Source organism: Buteo buteo, chromosome 15, assembly GCF_964188355.1.
Source record: "Buteo buteo chromosome 15, bButBut1.hap1.1, whole genome shotgun sequence".
Classification (NCBI taxonomy): Eukaryota; Metazoa; Chordata; class Aves; order Accipitriformes; family Accipitridae; genus Buteo; species Buteo buteo.
The window spans coordinates 31,056,848-31,076,019 of NC_134185.1; the positions used below are offsets into that span (position 1 = coordinate 31,056,848).

The window sequence follows — 19,172 nt, forward strand, 5'->3', positions numbered from 1 at the left end:
TGCCCTCACCTAGGAATTACTTTGCAAAAAATAGCAAATGTTACTCTGTGGAGAAGGAAAAAAAGAAAAGGTGTTCTGAGGTGCAAATCAAAAAAAGGGGAGACAGCAGAAAAGATCATTATTTATTTATTTTCGCTCATTTATGTGTCAGATGAAGCTGAAAGCTGCCAGATAGCTTCTTTTCGACAGCTTGAAGTTACTGTTGGGAACAGATCCATGTATGGAAGCAAAAGCAGAAAAGCATAGATAAGCTGAGATCCAGCTATGCAAACCATCTTTAGAGACACTTAAAGGACAAGCACCCCAGCTCCTTTCTTTCTGGTAAATTTAGAGACACTATCATATGAGGGCTTTTTTGCATTCTGCTTTACCCACAACTGCTGAGACTCGGCTGGGGTAAGTGAAAAGCAATTCAAGCATTTCTTGAGAACACCTAGGTATTCAGTTAGACTGACATCCTGAGAAAAGCCGTAAATCTGGGGCTATGGGATGACTCCAATAGCTGGATAGCAGTTAAGCTCTCTGAGTAAGGAACATGACATATAACAGCTTTGCCGCTGGAGGGACAGAAACTTTCCAAGTGTCTGAAACAGGCAAGAGAAAAATGTTGGAATACAAGCATTTTAACACTCATGAACTGGATTTACAGACTGACTGATGTTAGAGCTTCAGCGGACGGAGGGGCAGGAGGGATCGGTGGTGGTTTCCAGTGTCTGTGTCTTTTTATGTTTCTATTTAGAAAAATTCATAAAAACAGTCAAGGGTTTTTTATTCTCTGGTCTGTCCTACTTTCATTTTGAGAAACATGTCTCATTTGGGCTGAGCTGACTGGACATTAGGAAGAGCTTGTTGTAAACGACTGTTGTTTTTCTTGGCACTTGAAGGCAGTTTCTCAATGTTTCTCTGTAGATTTGAGGTTGATTACATCCTGTGCAAGGATTTTTGGTACAGTTTTAACTGCCATTACAGTGTTGTGAAAGTCGACCCCAGCGAAAACAGCTGTGTGCTATTGTGAATATTTCCAAAGCACTGAAGTAATAGCTCTCCTTCCAACTTGCACTGAAATGTGTTAGCTCTGTGAGCTGGGCACAGTCAAAAAAGCAGAGTATACCTTTGGCAGAAAGGCTTTCTTCACAGAAATGTTTTGTTAAAAAGAACACAAAGAAAGCTTTTTGTAGCCTTGGCTTAAAAACTTGTTGGTTTGCAGTGGTACAGTTAAACATGATATTTTTCTTTAAATGCTACAGAATGACATTTGGGTAACAGTTCATGTGCTTTCAGGTGTTATAATACAGTATTCATACTCTCATTGCAAAGTGCTATGTAAAGCTTTCTCATTTTTCAGGTGGTTAATAGACTGGAAAAAACGTTAGAGCAGGTGAAGTGAAATTATACAGAAAGAACTGAAAATAATATTGGGAATATGACTGAAATTGTAGGAGATTTCCAGAGATATGAAGGATGATTGTAAAGGGAAATTACTAGACCACAAATGTCATAAACATTCCCATTCAAGAATGAAAATGCTTTCCCTTGTCCTTACATAAGAAGAACCTAATGGAAATGTTTGCTTGTAACTCCGTAGTAGAGTCTGCAGTCAAGAGGGCCCATAGGTATGGCCCTCATTTCCCCTTATTTAGCTAGCATTCCCACCGATATTCCCACATTTCTCTTTTTTATAGTCACTGAAATACAAATCTTCTCTTTGTCTGGTTTATTCTCAAGTGCTGAAAAGAAAATACTCAAAATTAAGCTGCAGCTGAAATTTGTCTGTGCTAGGCAAACTTTGATTTTTTTTGACAGGTACCTTTTAAATACATATCATCTGTCCATAGAAATGCTAGCACAGAAATTAATCTTTATGTAATTGGGGTCAATAGATAGCTTTTTAATTGCTATTGAGTCATTAACAAATAAACCTTTCTGCTGTTATTGCTATGAAAGAACACTTCTGCATTTCACACTCTGATTGCTTCTATTTTCTGTTGGATATGGTTCTGTTTTATAGGTTGCTGTGAGCCTGCTGATAGATAACAGCTTTTGCCCAATTTTTCCCTTTTTTTTTTTTTCCCATCTCTTTGAGGCTATGCGCTTCCCTTTCTCCAGAGACAAAGACTAGCTGATGTACATGGTCCCTGAGCAAGGCATTACCCAGCTGTTGTCCTGGGCAGGTTGGGAAGAGGATGGAGCAGGATGGAGCTGGGACCTGTTTAATCTGATCTTCCCACTTGGCCCAGGGCCTGAGGCAGAGTGGCCCAATGGACAAAGCCCTGGTAGCAGGAGTCACCACTGGGTTCCCAGCCCCAGGGCAGACCGTCCTTTGTGCCCCCTCCTTCCCTCCCTCTAGCAGAAGCATTTTCAGGCAGGCTGTGTTATCACTAATGTTTATTATTATTACTATCAGTGTACTAGCTATTATCAATATTTACTATTGATTAGTCATGGGTATTGCTAATGTTTGTTTGGTCCCTTGTGCAAAGCTGACGGATCTCATTCGGAGACCCTAGACATGAATATAAATAGTCATATAAAGCATTAGCGATAGTATCACTAACGTGTCTTTTATAAGTGACTAGTCATTATGAGTGCTGCAGTCTCCGAGCATCCGCCACGAGGTCCTCCCACGCAGCGTTCTTTGCCAGAGTGCAGGGAGGAGAGGGGGAAGGGGGAGCTCTGCTCTTTCTCACAATCAGACAGAGCGAGGCTGCGAGCTGAGTCGGGACAGCGCAGAACCCAGGACTTGAGTAACAAGGGCAAAGCTGAGCTCAGTGTTATTCTCGCTAGCTGCGGACAAGGGTAAAGCTGCCCTTGCCCCGGTGGCACTTGTGTGTTTCATGCAAGGAGCCAAAGGCATGCAGGACTTCTAGGTGCACTTTGTGTTCCTAAGTCTTAGTGGCTTTCAAAAAAACCCAACACACTTGGTTGTCAGACATCAGGTCTGAAGAAGGCTTTGCACCAGACATCCACAACTGGTCTCTGAATTCAGATTTTCTTGTGAGAAGGGAAAGCTGTGTTTGTGGTTTATAGTGTGCCCAAGAAGAGAGCATCCTCAGAACAAATCACACAGGGGAGAGCTACACCATGAAGTCGCTCAGTGAAGATTTTGCAGACTGAGTCTGGCTTGAAGTAAGCCCACTGTATATTCTCCTCCTTCAGACAACTTCAATATTTTTGTGGTGATTCCTGAAGGATGCAGTTTGGACACTATCTCTGTCTTTTCTCTAGTAAGTCAGAAGTTTGGAGCAGATTCTGGGGACACATTGACAGACTGATCCGCTTCTCTGGCCAGATACGTTTTATTGCCTACGTTCTAGAGAAATGGGCTTCATGTGATGGCTCTAGGTTTCCCAGCCTAGAAACCTGCAGGTCCATTTGCCAATTCAAATCTGATTTGTCCAAGGAATTGAGGCCTGAAGAATATGATGTTCCAAAAAAACCTGAAAATGGGCAACTTGCTTCTTTAGTTTTCTTGCTCCCCAGACATCATCTTCCTATCCTTGTCTCTCCTCCTTCAAGGTAAGGGACAATGATCTATCTGGGGAGGGTTTCACCAGAGGACTCACAAAGACAGGCAGTTTTCTAGAGGGAATGGCATTTTAGGAAGAGTTTGTGTTTGCAGGCTGCAAGCACCACATGTAAAGACTGCAGCACGTACCACGGCACTCACTGCTTGCAATCTCATGTGTAGCAGCACAAGTGTGTCCAGTATCTTCTATGTGCACGTGGCCATAATCCTTTTGAATAAGAGTAGAACTTCAGATGGGAGATGAAAATAGCCTGTGGTTTAGAGAAACTGTGCTGCCGGTTTTGTTTCACTGTATTAGATTCAGCCATCCAGCCTCACAAACTTTTTGTTCTTTATAAAAATGTTGTGTATAATAACTAACTGCACAGCATGGAGAGATGAGTAAATAACCCTCAATAGCCTCAGCTGGTCTAAATCCAGCTGTCATTTTTTGGTCACTTACTTAAAGACATGAACTACTAAATTTACGTCCCATGATACAAGCTGCCTCTAAAGCCAAGCTGGAGTCTAGCTCTTATAAAATAGCTCTGGACGATACTAAGTTTTCAGGTATTCAGCATCTCACTAGCAAACTGCACCATGATGTTGCTGAATTGTGCTCACATGGTAGGAAACCCAGTGCTGGGGTTTGCAGACAAGGCATTCAGCAAATGGAGAAAGCCTCTTTATAAATGCAGGAAAAAATAACCTGAATGCAGAGTTGCATGAGCCTGAGCTAAAAGGCTCAGTTTTAGAGGTGGCCAGGTTGTTTTCCCTAAGCGGTCGGCAAGATGTGCCAGCAGGCTGGCTAGGGACACGGCTGCAGAGATCTCCTGCTGTTCCAGTGTGCTTCAGACAGACTCCAGCCGTGAGCCTCGCTCTTCAGACCCACCATCTGCTGATCTGTGCTGCTATGGGAAGAGACAAAAACAGGACAGCTTTAAGCAGTGGTGGTGTTTTCTGCCAATTTATAGGTAAAGCAGGCAATTTATGACTTGACATTCATTGTGGAGTTGATCCTTTAAGAAACTCAGCATTATTCTGGCAACACATGAGGGAAAAACATAGCAACGATGCAGTAAATCTGGAGGTCTTCGAAACTCAGTTTATTCTTATCTAGGGCTCCAGCCGTCACTGTGATCTAATCATAAATGTATTCTTATTGCATGGGGTCACTGCAAGGCAAAGCTGAAGTTGTTTTGATTTCCATACTTCAACATATTTGGATTTCTTTTATATTTAATGCTGAACTTCCTCCTGAGTTTGGGATGTTTGTTTTTAGGATCTTTCCCAAATCCTTGGAATGCTGAACTCTGACGTGGCTAACATAAAATGCAGGTTTCAGTTTGTGGTATCTCTAGCTGAGCGTTTTCCAGAGACATGAGGTGAAAAGAGGAGAGGAGAGGAGAGGAGAGGAGAGGAGAGGAGAGGAGAGGAGAGGAGAGGAGAGGAGAGGAGAGGAGAGGAGAGGAGGCATACATTTCACTCTGGAAAACTCTACATCAGTTTACTTATGCAGAAAGTTGGGCCTAGGTAGAACAAAGATTCTCACAGAACTGGGATTCTGGAAAATGTCAGGATTTGGGTAAAGGTACAGTGGGAAAACATATGCCCCAGACTAGTCTGGGTTGTACTCAGCTTAACAATGACTAATGACCTGTCTGTAAATACCCAAAGAGGACAAATACTCAGGAACTTCTTCTGCCAAGGAGTGCTGTTTAGGTATAGATTTTCCCCTACCAGGCTGGGAGATTCAGTGCTTGGCTTGTTTTTCTCTCTGTGGGAATATACTATATTGAACAGTGTGTAAAGCCTTTTTCCTACCCTCAGTCTACCAGTGCTTTCAAGCCCCTCATCCCGTGCAGGATGAATTTCACCAGAAGTTTTGTCCCTGGGATGTTTCCCAGGTTATCCCACAGACCATGGCTTGCCCTGGAGGTTCCAGACTAATCCTGCATGAAACCACCACACACCATTTTCTGCTCTTCCAGAGAGTTGTCCTTCCTTTCATCAGAACATCAAATTGGCTTTTCTTTCCCTCTTATATAAGCAAAAGCAGAAAACTAGAGGAAAATGTGAAAATGGAAGAATAACAAAACATGGAAAGTGCAGGAACGTGGCCTGCAAAACTATTGTTGCTTTTCTATCCCCCCAGCAAGGCTTCCTTGAGTCCCTGTTGGAAACTTCTGCACATGAAATGTTCCTTTTTTGCTTTCTTCTCTACCTTGAGGTGTGTTGGACACCCTTCTGTTGCAACATGGCTAGAATGGGGTTGTGGTCTCCTCTTTGTCAGCTAGATGGGTCCCTGCAGACTGTCTGGACAGCAATGTGCAAGGAGACAATGGCATGCTGCCATCTGGGGCTACCTGTACAGCCCCAAGCCACTGGGAGATGGGCTATCTACCCGAAAACACTCCTCCAGGCAGCTAGGTCTCCCAGGCCTCAGGGAGATCTCACCAAGATGCTGAGTTTTACTGTAATGTTCAACAAGCATAGGAAGCAAGGGACAGGACGTGAACTTAGCGGAGGTGATGGAGGGGCTTGCCCGCAGTGGTTTGGGCCGGGCTTCAGCGTGTCAGGCCTCAGGCAGAAGCCTGAAGAGTCCTGAAGCATCTCAGGGGACGTGCTCGTCCACCTGAGGCAGCTCTGACCACTCTCAAGCTTTCTGCGGGGGCCTAGGGCTTGATGGACCAGTCTTACCTCTTGCCCTACAACCTCTTCACCCTTCCAAAGCAGCTTGCTTTGATGCCTGTTTTCACAAGTGGCAACCGTGCATCAAGGTTTAGGTTTTAGTGTGGGAATAGGGAGCCCATCTCTCTGAAACAGCCCCCTCCCATGCTGATTCCCAGTGTCAGCAGTTGCCATATCCGCACACTGGAACAAGGAAGCAAAACCAAGGTGACATCTACTTTCCCAGCATCTAATTCTCAGCTCATTGCTTTTGCTGCAGTTTGGCAAGCATGATATTAGAAATGCCCCATGTTACCTTTTTGGCTTACAGAAAGGCTCCAAGCAGAGATCTTGTGCTTCTGCACTAGATGCGGCAATAAACATTTGGATTTGCTGCTAGCATGTTGAGACTGCCAACATGTACACAGTAAAAGTAAACCCTTCCTGTGGCCACAGACCACAACATGCTAGTGATCCGTGGTATTATCCTGTTATTTAGTGAGTCATTGTCGCTGCTGAGAAATACACACAGTCGAATAAGCTGCTAACAATAACACTGGATGTGAGAGACAAGTGTTTGTTTTACTCTGGTGTAACTTATTCCATATGGTCCTTTAAAGCATTTAAAATGTTAAGTCATTTTGGCCTGCCAACTATTATTTCAAGATGACCCCCCTGGATTTAGCTTGCTTTTCAGAGCATAGCTATTTGAAGCTAGGCTGTGAAAGCATCTCCTGTCCAGGATAAATGCCCAGTTCAGGAGCAAGACAGATGTTCTGGATTGCCGTATATTTAGCTGGATAAGCAGGTCTCCATTTTTATTGATTGCCCAGAACAGTGATGTTTGATGTTTACTGCTGCTCTGCTGCCTGCTGTGACATCTTTCAGATGTAAGCCACATGTTATACCAATGTTCTGGCACAGGGCAGAAGCCATATCCTGACCGAGAAGCTAAAATAGGTTTAACTTCCAGCATTTACCTCCCATGTATGTTTTTCCAAGTTGCTCATCAGCAACTTGGAAAAATGTTTGTCGAAACCTTCTAGCAGGTTTTCCAAATCTTCCTGGTAGCGTTAATTGCTGGACAAAATACTGCAAAAAGAGAGATATGCAGCTGTGAAAGGTGTCCTCGTTGCACTCTCTGGCTACATTACTCAAAAGTTTAACACAAGGAACTCCAGCACCACAGTGGACCCTTATGTGATGTCCTGCCCTTCTGTTCCTGCTGTGTTCTGAACTGGGCCTAGTCCACAGCACGGCTTGGAAAACAAATGCATTAAAAAGTTTCTCTCATTTTAAAATACTTTTTGCCACTAGTTGTGGAAAATAGGTGCTCCAAGAAGCATCTTTCTCAATAACTGAGAGATTTGCTTTTTGGCTTGAGTTGATTTGATCTGAAGCAAATTTCTGAGAACAAGACTAACTGATACTTAGAGCATTTTAGAGCCTTGCTGATAACCTCATCCTTCCCCTGAAGTGTGACATATCTCCAACTTAACCTAGACAAAAGTGTTAATCTTGAAGGTTCTGTGCTGTGAGCCTGTATGAGAATCTCTATGATCCTGTGGAGGAGAACAGTGTGTCCAGAACATGCACATTTTATTATCAGAGAAAAGAAAATTTTGTACTGCCTGCCATTGAAAATCTGCTCAGGGGGCAATGATTTGTCTTTTCAGCTACCAATCATTGGGTAAGATTCAGGACAAATCATGAGTATTTTAGAAAAAAATAGTTGGTCCCTTTCTAGGCACTTGAGAATCTCCATTATAAATCACCAAAGACCCACCTGAGGATCCATAATTCAGTGACAGTCCTTGCATTTTTAGAGGCTGGGGCAAGCCTGTCTAGGTGTGTGCCTTGCTTCATGTGTGCCTGGACAGTGTCTTAATGTGTTAAAATGCTTGAAGACGTACCCCCATGATAATGCACTAAAAAACTTTTGGCCCTTGACCCTTATTTCAGTGTTCTTACCTTAAAAATAACCAGGCAGACTATTTTTAGCATGCTTTGATGCACAGACCTAGAGGAATGCTACAAAACAGGACAAGTTTGTACGTATTACAAGCTGTGCCACTACTCATGTTTTCTAGACATTTTCTGTCCCTGTTGATAAAAACACACCCAATTTTAACAGTCTTCTCTTTGAAACAGACAGTCTGATTATCTTGAAACATGCCTTGATGTATGCAGCCTACGGAAAATTACAGAACAAGACAAGTTTGAAGACTCTAACCTTAATAAAGCTGATGTTTTGCCAGCACAAACTCCCTGCCTTCATCCTGAGTTGCAGCTTCATTTCTTGTCTTCGGAGTGGATTTTATTTGACACGTGTCCTTTCTTTTGTGGCTGTGACTTGTGCAGAGACTTCACTTTAGCTACTCCTTTCCCCCCCAACCCATCTACAGGAAGGGACTGCGGTGAGTCAGGTTCTTTGAAGTGCTGGAGGTACGCCGAATGTGGCAGATCCTTCAGGTCACGCCACGTGCACATGTACCTCATTTGTCGTGTGGCTCCCTGTGTTAGTCCTCAGCCATTGAACTCTTATGGTGCCGATGTCTACTCTTAAGATCCTCTGTAGAGTCAGTCAGGAGAAATGGGGACTTGAACGACAAAGTCAGGCTCTCAAGGAAGGGAAGGGCGGTGTGGCGAGGTCATACCCTTCAGGGGTTTCCTTGCCAGTGGCAGGGAGACAACTCTCGTTAATCCCAAAGCACACCAAGTCCCTCCTGACCCTGGAGGCAAACTGGACACAAGAAGGGTGGAAACAGGAGGTTTATTGTCCTGCTTCAAAGTTTCAGAATTAAGCACAGAGCTGACCAACAGCCCCCAGTCAGTCCTGAGTATGTCACTTGCTTTACCTTATGTTCTCGTTTTGTCCCCTTTTTTTCTTCCCAGGTTCTGCTTCTTTACCAAGACTCTCTCCTCCCAGACAAGCCATCCACCTGTATTTACTTTTCCCTCTCTGGCCCCAGGTTTCCTGACTTTATACACTTATTTGGTACTCACGATACGGTTGCCTTGGTAATTTCTACCTCAGTCAGCAATTAAGCTAGCACCCTGCTTTTGTTATATGCAAGGTTTCTCTTCTCTAATATTTTTCATGCTGCTGTCTAGTTAGTGTAACTACTGGTCAGGGATGGTCAGCTGCATATACATTACTCCTCTTCTTGTGGTCTGCAGGTTCGGGTAGCTTCTCATACCCTTACTTCATGTTGTATCTTATATAGCCATAAGCCAGGGTTAACCAAAAACACTATTTTGTCATTGCTATGAGGAGTGCCCAGGTGTGTCCTTGTGCAGTTTCGCATTAGTGTCGCAGGTTGGTCAGGGCAGGCCATTTGTCTGCAAACCTCACCTTGCAGTTCACATTGGGACAGGCTCCCAGAAGGGCTAGGGCAAGGGATGGCCATGGCAGGACCAATGTTTCCAACACAAGCCTTCCTGTACAGCCAGCTCCTGAGAGCGTTTGGGTAAGCTTCAAGGTTCCTATGGCTGAGCACGACAAACTAATGGAAGAGGTTGCTAAGTGAATTAAATGGCTATGAGACTGGAACAAACCTTGACAGGACAAAGCCCAGGTGGGCTATATCATGGGCTTCGGAGCAGCTCTCTTCCCCAGTGTCCCACTGGCTAAATGGCTCATCTGCCCAGGAAATTGGCCACCAGCCTGGAACCAAGGTTGGTCTGCTCCCAGGTTGCGTGAGCTTGGATAGCATTGCTGCCTAGATCTGCTCTCCCAGCGTGGCCTCATTTCCAGTGGCCTGACTGTTTTCCTACACCAAATCTTTGTCCAAAGCCTGAAGGCAGGTTTTCTTTTCTTTCACCCTACTAACCACAACAGTGGTTTTCTTTTTATGATGTGCTGAATGTCTCCTGATTGTTCATCTCTCAGATACATCTTCCTGATGAAATGATGTTGAGAGCTAGGTCACCTACTCCTGATCTGAACTCAGCAGAGGTTTGCTCGTCCTGATCTTAAAGCCTTTCCCATGACACAGACTTCTCCCTCTCTGCAGACAATTCAGCTGCCTATACCATTACTCTCATGGCTACAGAAAGCTTTTCCTCATGTCAAACTTCAATCTCCCTGCCTGTAGTTTAACCTGCTGCCTTCTTATCTTATCGACAGTAAGAGTGGGTAACATCTATCCTTTCAGATTTGCGAGGATATATGTCTTCTCTTGACATGACAGTCTGCATTCCTGCAATGTTTCCTCTTGAATTGTGTCTTCTAGACCTCTCACTTCTCTTATTTTTCCCTATTGGTGGCTCTGTAGCTGTTGCCTGCCTTCCTGATGCCACTGGTCATGTAAATACAGCTGTTGACTCTGGAGTCTACTGATGGCAAATAAAATGCCAGATACTGTTAACAGCCCTGGCACAAATACCAAAATACTACACTGGTGTCTTGAGGTGCAGGGGCCAGAATCTTTCTTAATGACTGAGGTGTATGTGGAAGAGAGCTGAATGAAAGACGAAGGCCTGTATTCCCATCAACCCTGCTAAGACACTGGTCTACTAGACATACAGCTGCCTACACACCAGTGGACTGGTTCTGCTGCCAGATCTCTGCTCCCTCCCCATATGGTCACGCTTTCCCATCCCTGCCATTCCCTCCCTACCTGCCACCGCACCGTCTGCACTGCTAGAGCAGGAGGCACAGCAGCAGCCAGGGAATGCTTGAAGCTCGAAGTCCCTGCTCTGCCCTGTCTCTCTGATCTCCAGCCTACACACAGAGAAACACCACAGCAGCCCGTGTTCCCGGACTGACGGCTACAGTCAGGAAATTGTCTCACCCGCTGAAGACATAGGAACATTTGCAGAAGAGCAGGAGTTCATCTGAATAAGCAGAAACGCAGAGGGAAGAAGTCAGAGCTTGCGCAACCTGCATTAGGAAACATCTGCATGCATGCGCACACACACATCCATGTCCCTCCTGCACATACGAACACAGGGTTACAGCCTCAGAACCTGAACAGTTTTGTCAGAAGCTTCCCATAAGAGCAGAAGATTATTATAAGAGACTTGGGGATTTCTAACCATGAGGCAGGTGGTGGCAAAGGATGCTCTTCAATTGTTTTAAAGCATCATCACAATCCAGAAAGCTGTACAAAATCCATTTAGCTCAGAGCAGCTTTTGAACAGACCATGTCTGAAATTCCAGGGGGGGAACAGACTGGCACGTGACAGCACGGGGAATTTGAAAGGAGAATCCGGTCTCACAAACGGTGCAGTTTCATTTCTCCAAAATCTCCAGAAAAAACCCAAACTTATAACCATTAAGTAATCCGGAAGTTAAATCTAGTTTTCTTACGTCTCTCTCTTTTTTCTTTAAATTCTCTTCACATGCAGGGCTTCAATTACTGTGTTGAGGAGACGCAGCATTGGTTACTGCCTCGCTGCTGCTTGAGCGTGCAGCACAGAGAAGACAATCATTTCTAGTCTATACATCTTCAGAAGTGCAAATAGAGCAAACTGTGCCAAAATAACAAGATTTGTGTGTGCACCAGTGGGAGTCCCAGTCCATTGGACTCGCATCTAAGCTGTGGGGGGAGAAGTGAACCAGGATAAGAACCGTGCTGCTGCCTCAGCTGTTGCAGGGACAGAGTCAGCCAGGAGCAAGGGCACATGCCTTCTCCAAGGTGCCTTGGGGAAGACTGAGGAGCACAGAAATTCCCAGTGCCACGGGTCCTTGTGGTCTAAAATTGACTGCTGCGTGCTGATAACAGTGGACAGCATGTTCCTTGGCTCCGCTCGATCCCCAGGACTCAGGGGCTAATGTCTGGTGGAGCTGGTCAGCGCTGGAGGGACACCCAGCCAGGCAAGGACACTTGGAGGTGAAACGAGGCAGAGCTGAGACAGAGGGTGGTAAAGTCAAAGCAGCAAGGAGGCAAGATTTCTGACCACTCTGCAAGGACAGCACAGATTAAAGCCCATTATAGTGAAGACAAGTTTCCCTTTAAGGGAATTCATTTCACATCTTCTTGCCTAATGGGCTTGGTTTTTGCAAGGTGTTCCAGCAGCTTTCTTGACCTGGAATATATAAATAAAATATAATTAAGGTGCTTTATGCAGCTGAGGTCAGTCACTTCTCACTTTTAATAAAAAAGTCTATTTTCCCTGGAATATCCAGCCTCACTCAGGGCTGGCAAACAGATGGTACAGAGGAGGCCAAATTACCTTCACAATCAGGGGCTGCAGCCGGAGTCATGCACTACATCCAATTCACCCTGTGTCTCGCGCTGACAGCAATGGGAACCTTGCACACAGATCAAATGAGGGATATGGCCTCATGTGAGACGGGAGCTGCTGAGGAAGGAGCACAGTCCTCCGTTTGCAGGACATGGCTCTCAGATATTGCCACATTATCATGGTATTTGCACTTTTCTCTTAAAGTCCCAGCTCCTGGAGTCATATGATTACATATTACTATTTCATCTCTCTTCTTGTTTTAGCTTACTTCTGATTACCAAGTAAATTGGAAAACGTCAAACCTCTAGGTTTCAAAAGCAGAAGGCAAATCCAGAGAACACAACATTTGTTGCTTTTTAATTCTGGATTTGGGGGGATTTTATGGTTTTTTCCAGCCCAATTTTTTCCAGGCCAGGGCAGCCTTGGGATGGTGGTAAAAAGAGCTGGAGCATCTGTGGAGAGTGCCAGTGCCCGCTCAGTTGTAGTGCTGCCCCGGGGCCGGCACACTGCTGATCCGTGGCCCCTTGCAGGACCTTCATCTTGAGGCAGTGGAGTACCAAGGCTATTGCTTTCACTGGGAAATGCATTTCAGTTGACGTTGCATCTGCATTTTTAGTTCCTGTATTCTGCAGTTTTGTAGCAGGAAAACAAAGCTTCATTTTTTTGGTGGGGAAAGATGCTAAGGGACAGGCAGTTCAGCAAGGGACATCTGGTCCTTCATTTTCCAGTGACTCAGGCTAGGAACTGGTTTTTGCCTGTGAAATGGGGATGGGAGTGAAATGCTAGTATTAGCATGCTCTGCTGTTGAGACAAATGACAGCTGCCGGAAGGCTTTTGAATTTCTACTCCTTCAAGACGAGTAAGGAGACAGTTTGCACCTTGTACATCGCTTACATTAAGCCCAGATGCTGAAGTCATTCTGCGCACACATTGAATTTTTCCTGTATATCCCTGATGACCAGAAAGCAGTTTTTCAAAAAGAGAAGTGAGATTCTGAAGCAGAATTTGAAGAGAGGACTGTGTGGCTTGTTTTGCAGACTAGATATTTGCAAAATACATGCAGCTCTCCCCATTTCCAAGCTCCCTAAATTCATGCCCAGCCCCTATAACTGGTTCCTCTTTCAACCCCCACATGGCAGGTGGTTTCCAGTGCAAATACTCTTTTGTGTCTGCCACACACAAGCAGTGGTCTGCAAAATTTGGCCAGTCAATGCTTCTTCCAGGAAAACTCTCTCCCAAGCTGTTAAATGCTGTGCTCATCAATTAGTGCTCCAGATTTGTTGTTTAAACCTGCATAAAACACAGTATAGAGCAAGTACTTGGGGAAAAGCTCGAAAGCAGCACAAGCATGGTTTCTCCAGTTACCTCTGTGGGCTCCCAAAGCATTGCAGTGAGAGCAAACCATACAATGCCAATTTTTCACAGGCGTGCCAAAACATCCCATTGAGCACTGCCTTCTCCCTGGGGTATAGTCTTTACTCTCGGTTTTCCAGGCATAGGAGACACCTTCCACATCCAAGACCTCTGGCTGGCCATTGGACAACTGTCATACGCTCAGACCTCCCTGGGACCCTGGAAACAGCTAAGGACCTACTGCCTGGAGAGCTGAAAAAGAAGTGTACGATGTCCAGCACACAGAACTGCCCTTCCTATTCCCTGCTGTGACCCACTCCATCTGCCACATTTCTAAATGTCTGATTTCTCCTCCTAACAGCAAAGGCAGGTTTGAAGGTGACAGAGAAAGTGAATGCTCAAATTGCTGGAAACTATGTTTCTGAGCATCTTTTTTAGAAACACCACTCTCAGGGATCTCCAGGTCTCTGCCAAGAACATGCAGAGGAGAGCCAGAGAAGTGGGCGCATGCTCAGGTCTGCTGCAGTGAGGAGCAAAGACAGATGGATGGCAAGCCAGAGGTGACATCTGCTCCTGCAGGATCTCTCTGGCATCTCCTGTGGGACTCAAGGAAAACCATGACCAGAGACAACTAACCAGTGAGGACTCACTGCTTATACTCCAGCATTATCTGGACCCACAAAAGCTGGAGCAGAGACCAAAGCATCCCACTGAGGAGATGTTCCAGACAGGGCCAAGAAAGGGTGGTAGGACAGCTGCTCGGAGGTGAGCATGCTGTGGCTGAGCTGAAGGCTGACCTTGCCCTGACCACTTGTCTCTTTTAGAGCGAACATAAGGCTGGAATTTTTCAACCAAGAAATACTTGAGGGTTTGTGTCCCTCTCCTCTAAAAAGTGCAGAAGCTCATTTGTCTGTTTTCCCAAGGCATTGAGCAGATAATTGGCCTGCACCATTCTGTCCTGTGCTTGAGACTCCACAGTCCAGTAACCCCAGCCTTTGCAGGAAGGAATTGTCTTTCTGCTCTGCATACGAAGACAATACCCAGAAACCTCCTCCACCAACTGTGCAAAGAGATGCAGGCTGCTGTCGGAGGGACCTGTGGGTGTGCATGAATGAATGAATGAATGAACCATTCGTTAGCTTTGGCATGAGAATGTCCATGATTCTGAGACTACCAATTAGTGGTTGTAAGCACATTTGCAATGGTAGGTGTTCACTTGCATGACTGCAAAGAGACAAGGAAGGAAAGGTAGCTGGAGCAAGTGACCACCTCTCCCAGCACAGCCCAGGCTGCAATCACGATGAAGCATGGATGTACCCACACCATGACAAACTTGTTGTGTCAGGACGTGAGCAGTCTTGTTGCATTTTTTTTCTGGAGCACTAGGCAGAACCAGGAGCATTTGCTCAGCTTGTCCAGCAGATTTCACAGCCCAGGTGGAGCTCTAAGCTGTAACAGCTACCACTTCAGCTCGCTTGGCTGAGAAAAAGCAGTGTGAACCGTAGCCACTGCAGTGTGGAGCAGTCCTAGCACACAGTATCTCCTCCCATCATTTGGGCTCACTGTTTCCCCTACTCCCCGCCATCCACTCTTTCTTTCAGAGCCCAACTCCGCCTTTCTCTTGGAGACTGTGAATGATGAAGGTCTGAATGTGCCTGGAAAGGGGTGTGTAACAGAGTGGGGGACACCTTCTTCCAGCCTCCCAGCCTCATATCCCTCCTAACCAGTCCCTTTTCAAGCAGATGAAAGCTGCTCTCAGATGCAGGTGGGTTAATGCTGCATCTCTGCCTCACCTCTTCTGTCCCAGTGCCATTAAGGCTGGGTGATACAAAGGGTTCATTTGCATGGACTAATGAGCAGCACCACGAACACTGACAAACTCTCATTTTCCTCAGCTCCCCTCAAATGTCACAGAAATCCCTCAGCTGAAGCAGCCTTTCTGAGGTCTCCGAAGGAGGCACTGGGAGAGAGGAACACGTGCTGCAAGCTGCAGAGAAAGGTGGGCTGGGAGGAGCTGGGGACATGCCTGGCTCTTCAGAGAGTGGATCCCCATTAGCAGAGTTAATGTCTTGGTGCTCCAGAGGAGTTGTGTACCATATTCAGCGAACGAGCTGGGAAGTAGGTCAGCAACACGACTGAGGGAAATGGGGAGCTTTAGGGAGAACTTCATGGCTGACAGCTAATTAAAATCTGAGTTCCGCTGCTTACTGTTGCAATGATTAAATTTCAGTGTGCAGGGTGAAAAGCAACAGCAGGGATTGTGTTTGCTGCAACCATGCCAATTTTTTCTGCTCACACTATCCGTTTGCCATGCCAGCTTGTGCAGCGCCTTGTGTCCTGCAACCACTGCCAAACCAAACGCCACTGACACACGTCCACTGCTCTGCTCAGGCCCTGGTCAGAGCACAGCACTGTGCACGCTGTGCACATTTAGTTGTGCTCATTTCATACCAATGGCGCTGCTGGGAGAATTGAGTCCCGTCAAAGTACCACACATGGCCAGACGCAACCACATCCCTCCTCTGAAAAGTTTTAAATGAAAAGAGGTGAGACAGACAATCAGAGTTAGCTACTGGACTTAAAACCATGGTTTTTTCGAAAACAAATTCTTATTTAGAAATACCTATCATCCCATGTGTAGGCAATTAGCTCTTAAAGTGAGACCAAATCTAAATAATATCAGTAACAGCTGCAACACTAATAACAAGTAGCTGGTTTGTTGGTTGGTCAGTTCATCACAACATTCTCTACAAAAGAGTTTTGTGACATTGTCCATGTCTTACACCTCATCTTGAACAGAGAAATTTAGTTTTCCATCTCTGCTGAAGGCCATGGTGATGCAAAAATCTTTTTTTTAAAAAAAAAAAGGAAAGGAAGAAAAGCACAAATGAAATCCAAAGATAAAATTCTGACTTGCTGTCTTGCCAGTGGTGACAAAAATTACAGGCACAGCCAACAAGGTAAGAGGGAGAAGGTGTAAGAGGGTGCAGGAGCTGGAATAATGGCTCCGCTTCTCCACAGTTCTTGTTGCGCCTGAGGATGTGGGTGTAGAGGGCTACTCAAGGTCGCTGGGTACTTGCAACTACCAGTGTGTGAGCTATTAGCTTCGGTCCTACTTTAAGTTCCCAAAGCCCCAGAGTTTTGCCTGGAGGGGGGGGGACAATGGGTTCATCTGCTCCTTGCTGGAGGCAGCACGGGTTGGAGGAGTCGTTCGGGCATGGTGAAAGGGGAATTGCCCCCAGGAAGGACACTCGGGCCAGCCCGAGGTGCAGCGAGTCCTCCTGTGCCGGGCTGCTGGCTCCCCCCAGGACCCCCCCGCTCCCGTGACCCTCCCGTGGGGACAGGAGGCTCTGGGGGTTCAGGGGCTGACCAGGACAGAGCCAGATGGGGGGGGGCAGGTCCCAGGAGGGCCCTAGATGACCCCTGTGCCCTTTGCCCGACCCCCCCGGCCCCCGCTGTCCTCCGCAAACACCGCAACGCTGGTGATGGGAGGGGACCCGACCTGCGCCCAGGGCCCCCCCGGGATGCTCCCGGCCGGGTTTGCCGTGGCAGGCTGCAGGGCGGCCGGGGGGGGCGATGCGGCGGGCAGGGCTGGGGGCAGGCAGAGGATGGATTGGGGACTGTCCCGGGCAAAGGCAGGGCTGGGCTGGGGGCTGCCCCAGGCGGGGCGGGCAGGGCTGCCGGGGGTGGGTCCGCAACCAGCCCTGCCTTTCAAAGTCCCTCGCTCCGAGGAGGAAATCGGGAAATATTTCCAGCAGCAGCAGCAGCAGGAGGAGGAGGGCTGAAGCTGCCACCGCGGAGGAGGGCCGGCGGGTTTCTCCCTGCCCGCGGAGGGATGCGGAGGGAGGGCAGGCTGCCTGCGGGGCGGGCCGGCTGAGCGCATCCCCGGGGCGCTGCGTGGAAGTGGAAGTGTGAGTGTGAGTGCGTGTGAGGGAGTGTGCGCGTATGTGTGTGCTCCCTCCTCCATCCCTCCCTTCCTCCCTCCCTTCTCCCCCCTCCCTCCCGCCCGCCCGCCGCCGCCGCGCCGCAGCCGCGCACCGGGGCTCCGCCGCCCGCCCCGCCGCGATGCCCCGCCGCTGCTGAGCCGGCCCCGGCGGCGCCCGCTCCTGCCCCCCCCCGCCAGGTAGGACCGACAGCCACCGGCCCCCACCCCGGCCCCAGCCCTGCCCGGCGCGGCGAGTCGTGTGTCCGTCGTGTCGTCCCCCCCCGGCCCGACCCCGGGGGGGGTCTGCACTGGGGTCCCCAGTGCCGGGGGAGGATGGGGGAGGCGGGGTGGGGGGCCCGGAGCCGTGCGGGAGCCGATGGGGAGGCGGGGGTAGGATGCTCTCCCCCCCCCCCCCCCCCCCCACGCCGCGGGAATGCTTTTTTGCAACCCAGCCGCGGCACCTTTAGGCAGGCGATGGGGCTCGCCCCCCTCCCCCGCCGGCCAGTCGCGACATGTCGCGACGGGAGGCGCGGCTGCGGCGAAGAGGGGGTGGGGTGGAGGGTTGCCTCTCCCCTACCCTGAGGTTCGGGCATTGCCGGGCAGGTGGGGCCGGAGAAAACCGCTTCTCCCCCCCCCCCCCCGGGGGGTTACGGGCATCTTCCCCCGTGCGCGACGGCGGGGGCGCGGTGCCTCCGCCCGGCGGGGGTGGTCGTGCCTCCGGGCAGGGCTGCTTCTCCTCCAGCCCCGGGGATTTCTGCCTTGAAACGGTTTCCGAGGTGAGTGGTCGGAGGCACCTGCAGCCGCGATGAAATTCCCGTTTTCGCCTCGATCGGCGTGTGTTATTAAGGGCTGGCATTAAGCAGCGCTCATCACGTAGGCTTTGTCTAGGTGGAAGCATGGCTGGGGCTCTTCCGTCATCTCGAGTTTAATTCTTTAATCGTAGCCTTGTTGCTTCCCTCCCCGCCGAGCCGTGCTAAGCAACCCCGCGCTCGGCTCGGTCTCCAGGGCGAAAGCAAACTGCCGAAACGTTGTAGAAATGCAGCGAGCGCTAGGGAGAACTGGAGTCTAAAAATGAAAGCTGTAGTAAAACCACAAGGTCACAGGCGTGTGGGTGCGAGTGTTTGATTTCAGGGTTCCTCTTTGCTTGTGCTTCGCAGGAAGCTGTTCCTCCAGTCCCAGATGTTGGAAATCCGCGAGTCAGGCAATGGAAGTGGGGCCCGAGAGAGGCTGGGGTTCTCTGCGCTCTCCCGACACCTGCCTAGGCATTCATGTGCTTTTTCTCACCACCACAAAGAGAAGAGGTGTGCTTTTATTTAGAAAAGGGAAGCTGGGACACTTGCACGTTGATGGGGTGAAGGCGGCAGGGAAAAAGAGCTGTGCTGTATGGCTTTGGCTGGGGCAGCGGACATCACCAAAGAAAGGCATTTGCGTTTCCTTGGGTGCATCTGATAAATGTTTCTTTCTCCCCTTTTCCTTCCGATTGGTTCTTCAACAGCAGCTTTGCCCCTTTTCCAGCAGAGGCATTTA

At 48.1% G+C, this 19,172-nt stretch overlaps 1 protein-coding gene across 12 annotated transcripts in view; it reads left to right on the plus strand.

The window, feature by feature from the left end:
• The first annotated feature begins 280 nt into the window (after window positions 1-280).
• Window positions 281-19,172, plus strand: part of SLC8A1 (solute carrier family 8 member A1) — a 140,972-nt gene continuing 122,080 nt past the window's right edge. For 9 of the 12 annotated variants that reach the window (XM_075046921.1, XM_075046922.1, XM_075046927.1 and 6 more), the window contains exon 1: window positions 281-396. In XM_075046921.1, coding sequence (XP_074903022.1) covers window positions 344-396 — 53 coding nt within the window. In that variant the 5' untranslated portion in view covers window positions 281-343. Of the gene's footprint in view, window positions 397-17,566; window positions 17,632-17,737; window positions 17,844-18,406; window positions 18,422-19,172 lie in introns of those variants that run through there. The other 3 variants (XM_075046930.1, XM_075046929.1, XM_075046931.1) reach the window with 3 other exon arrangements.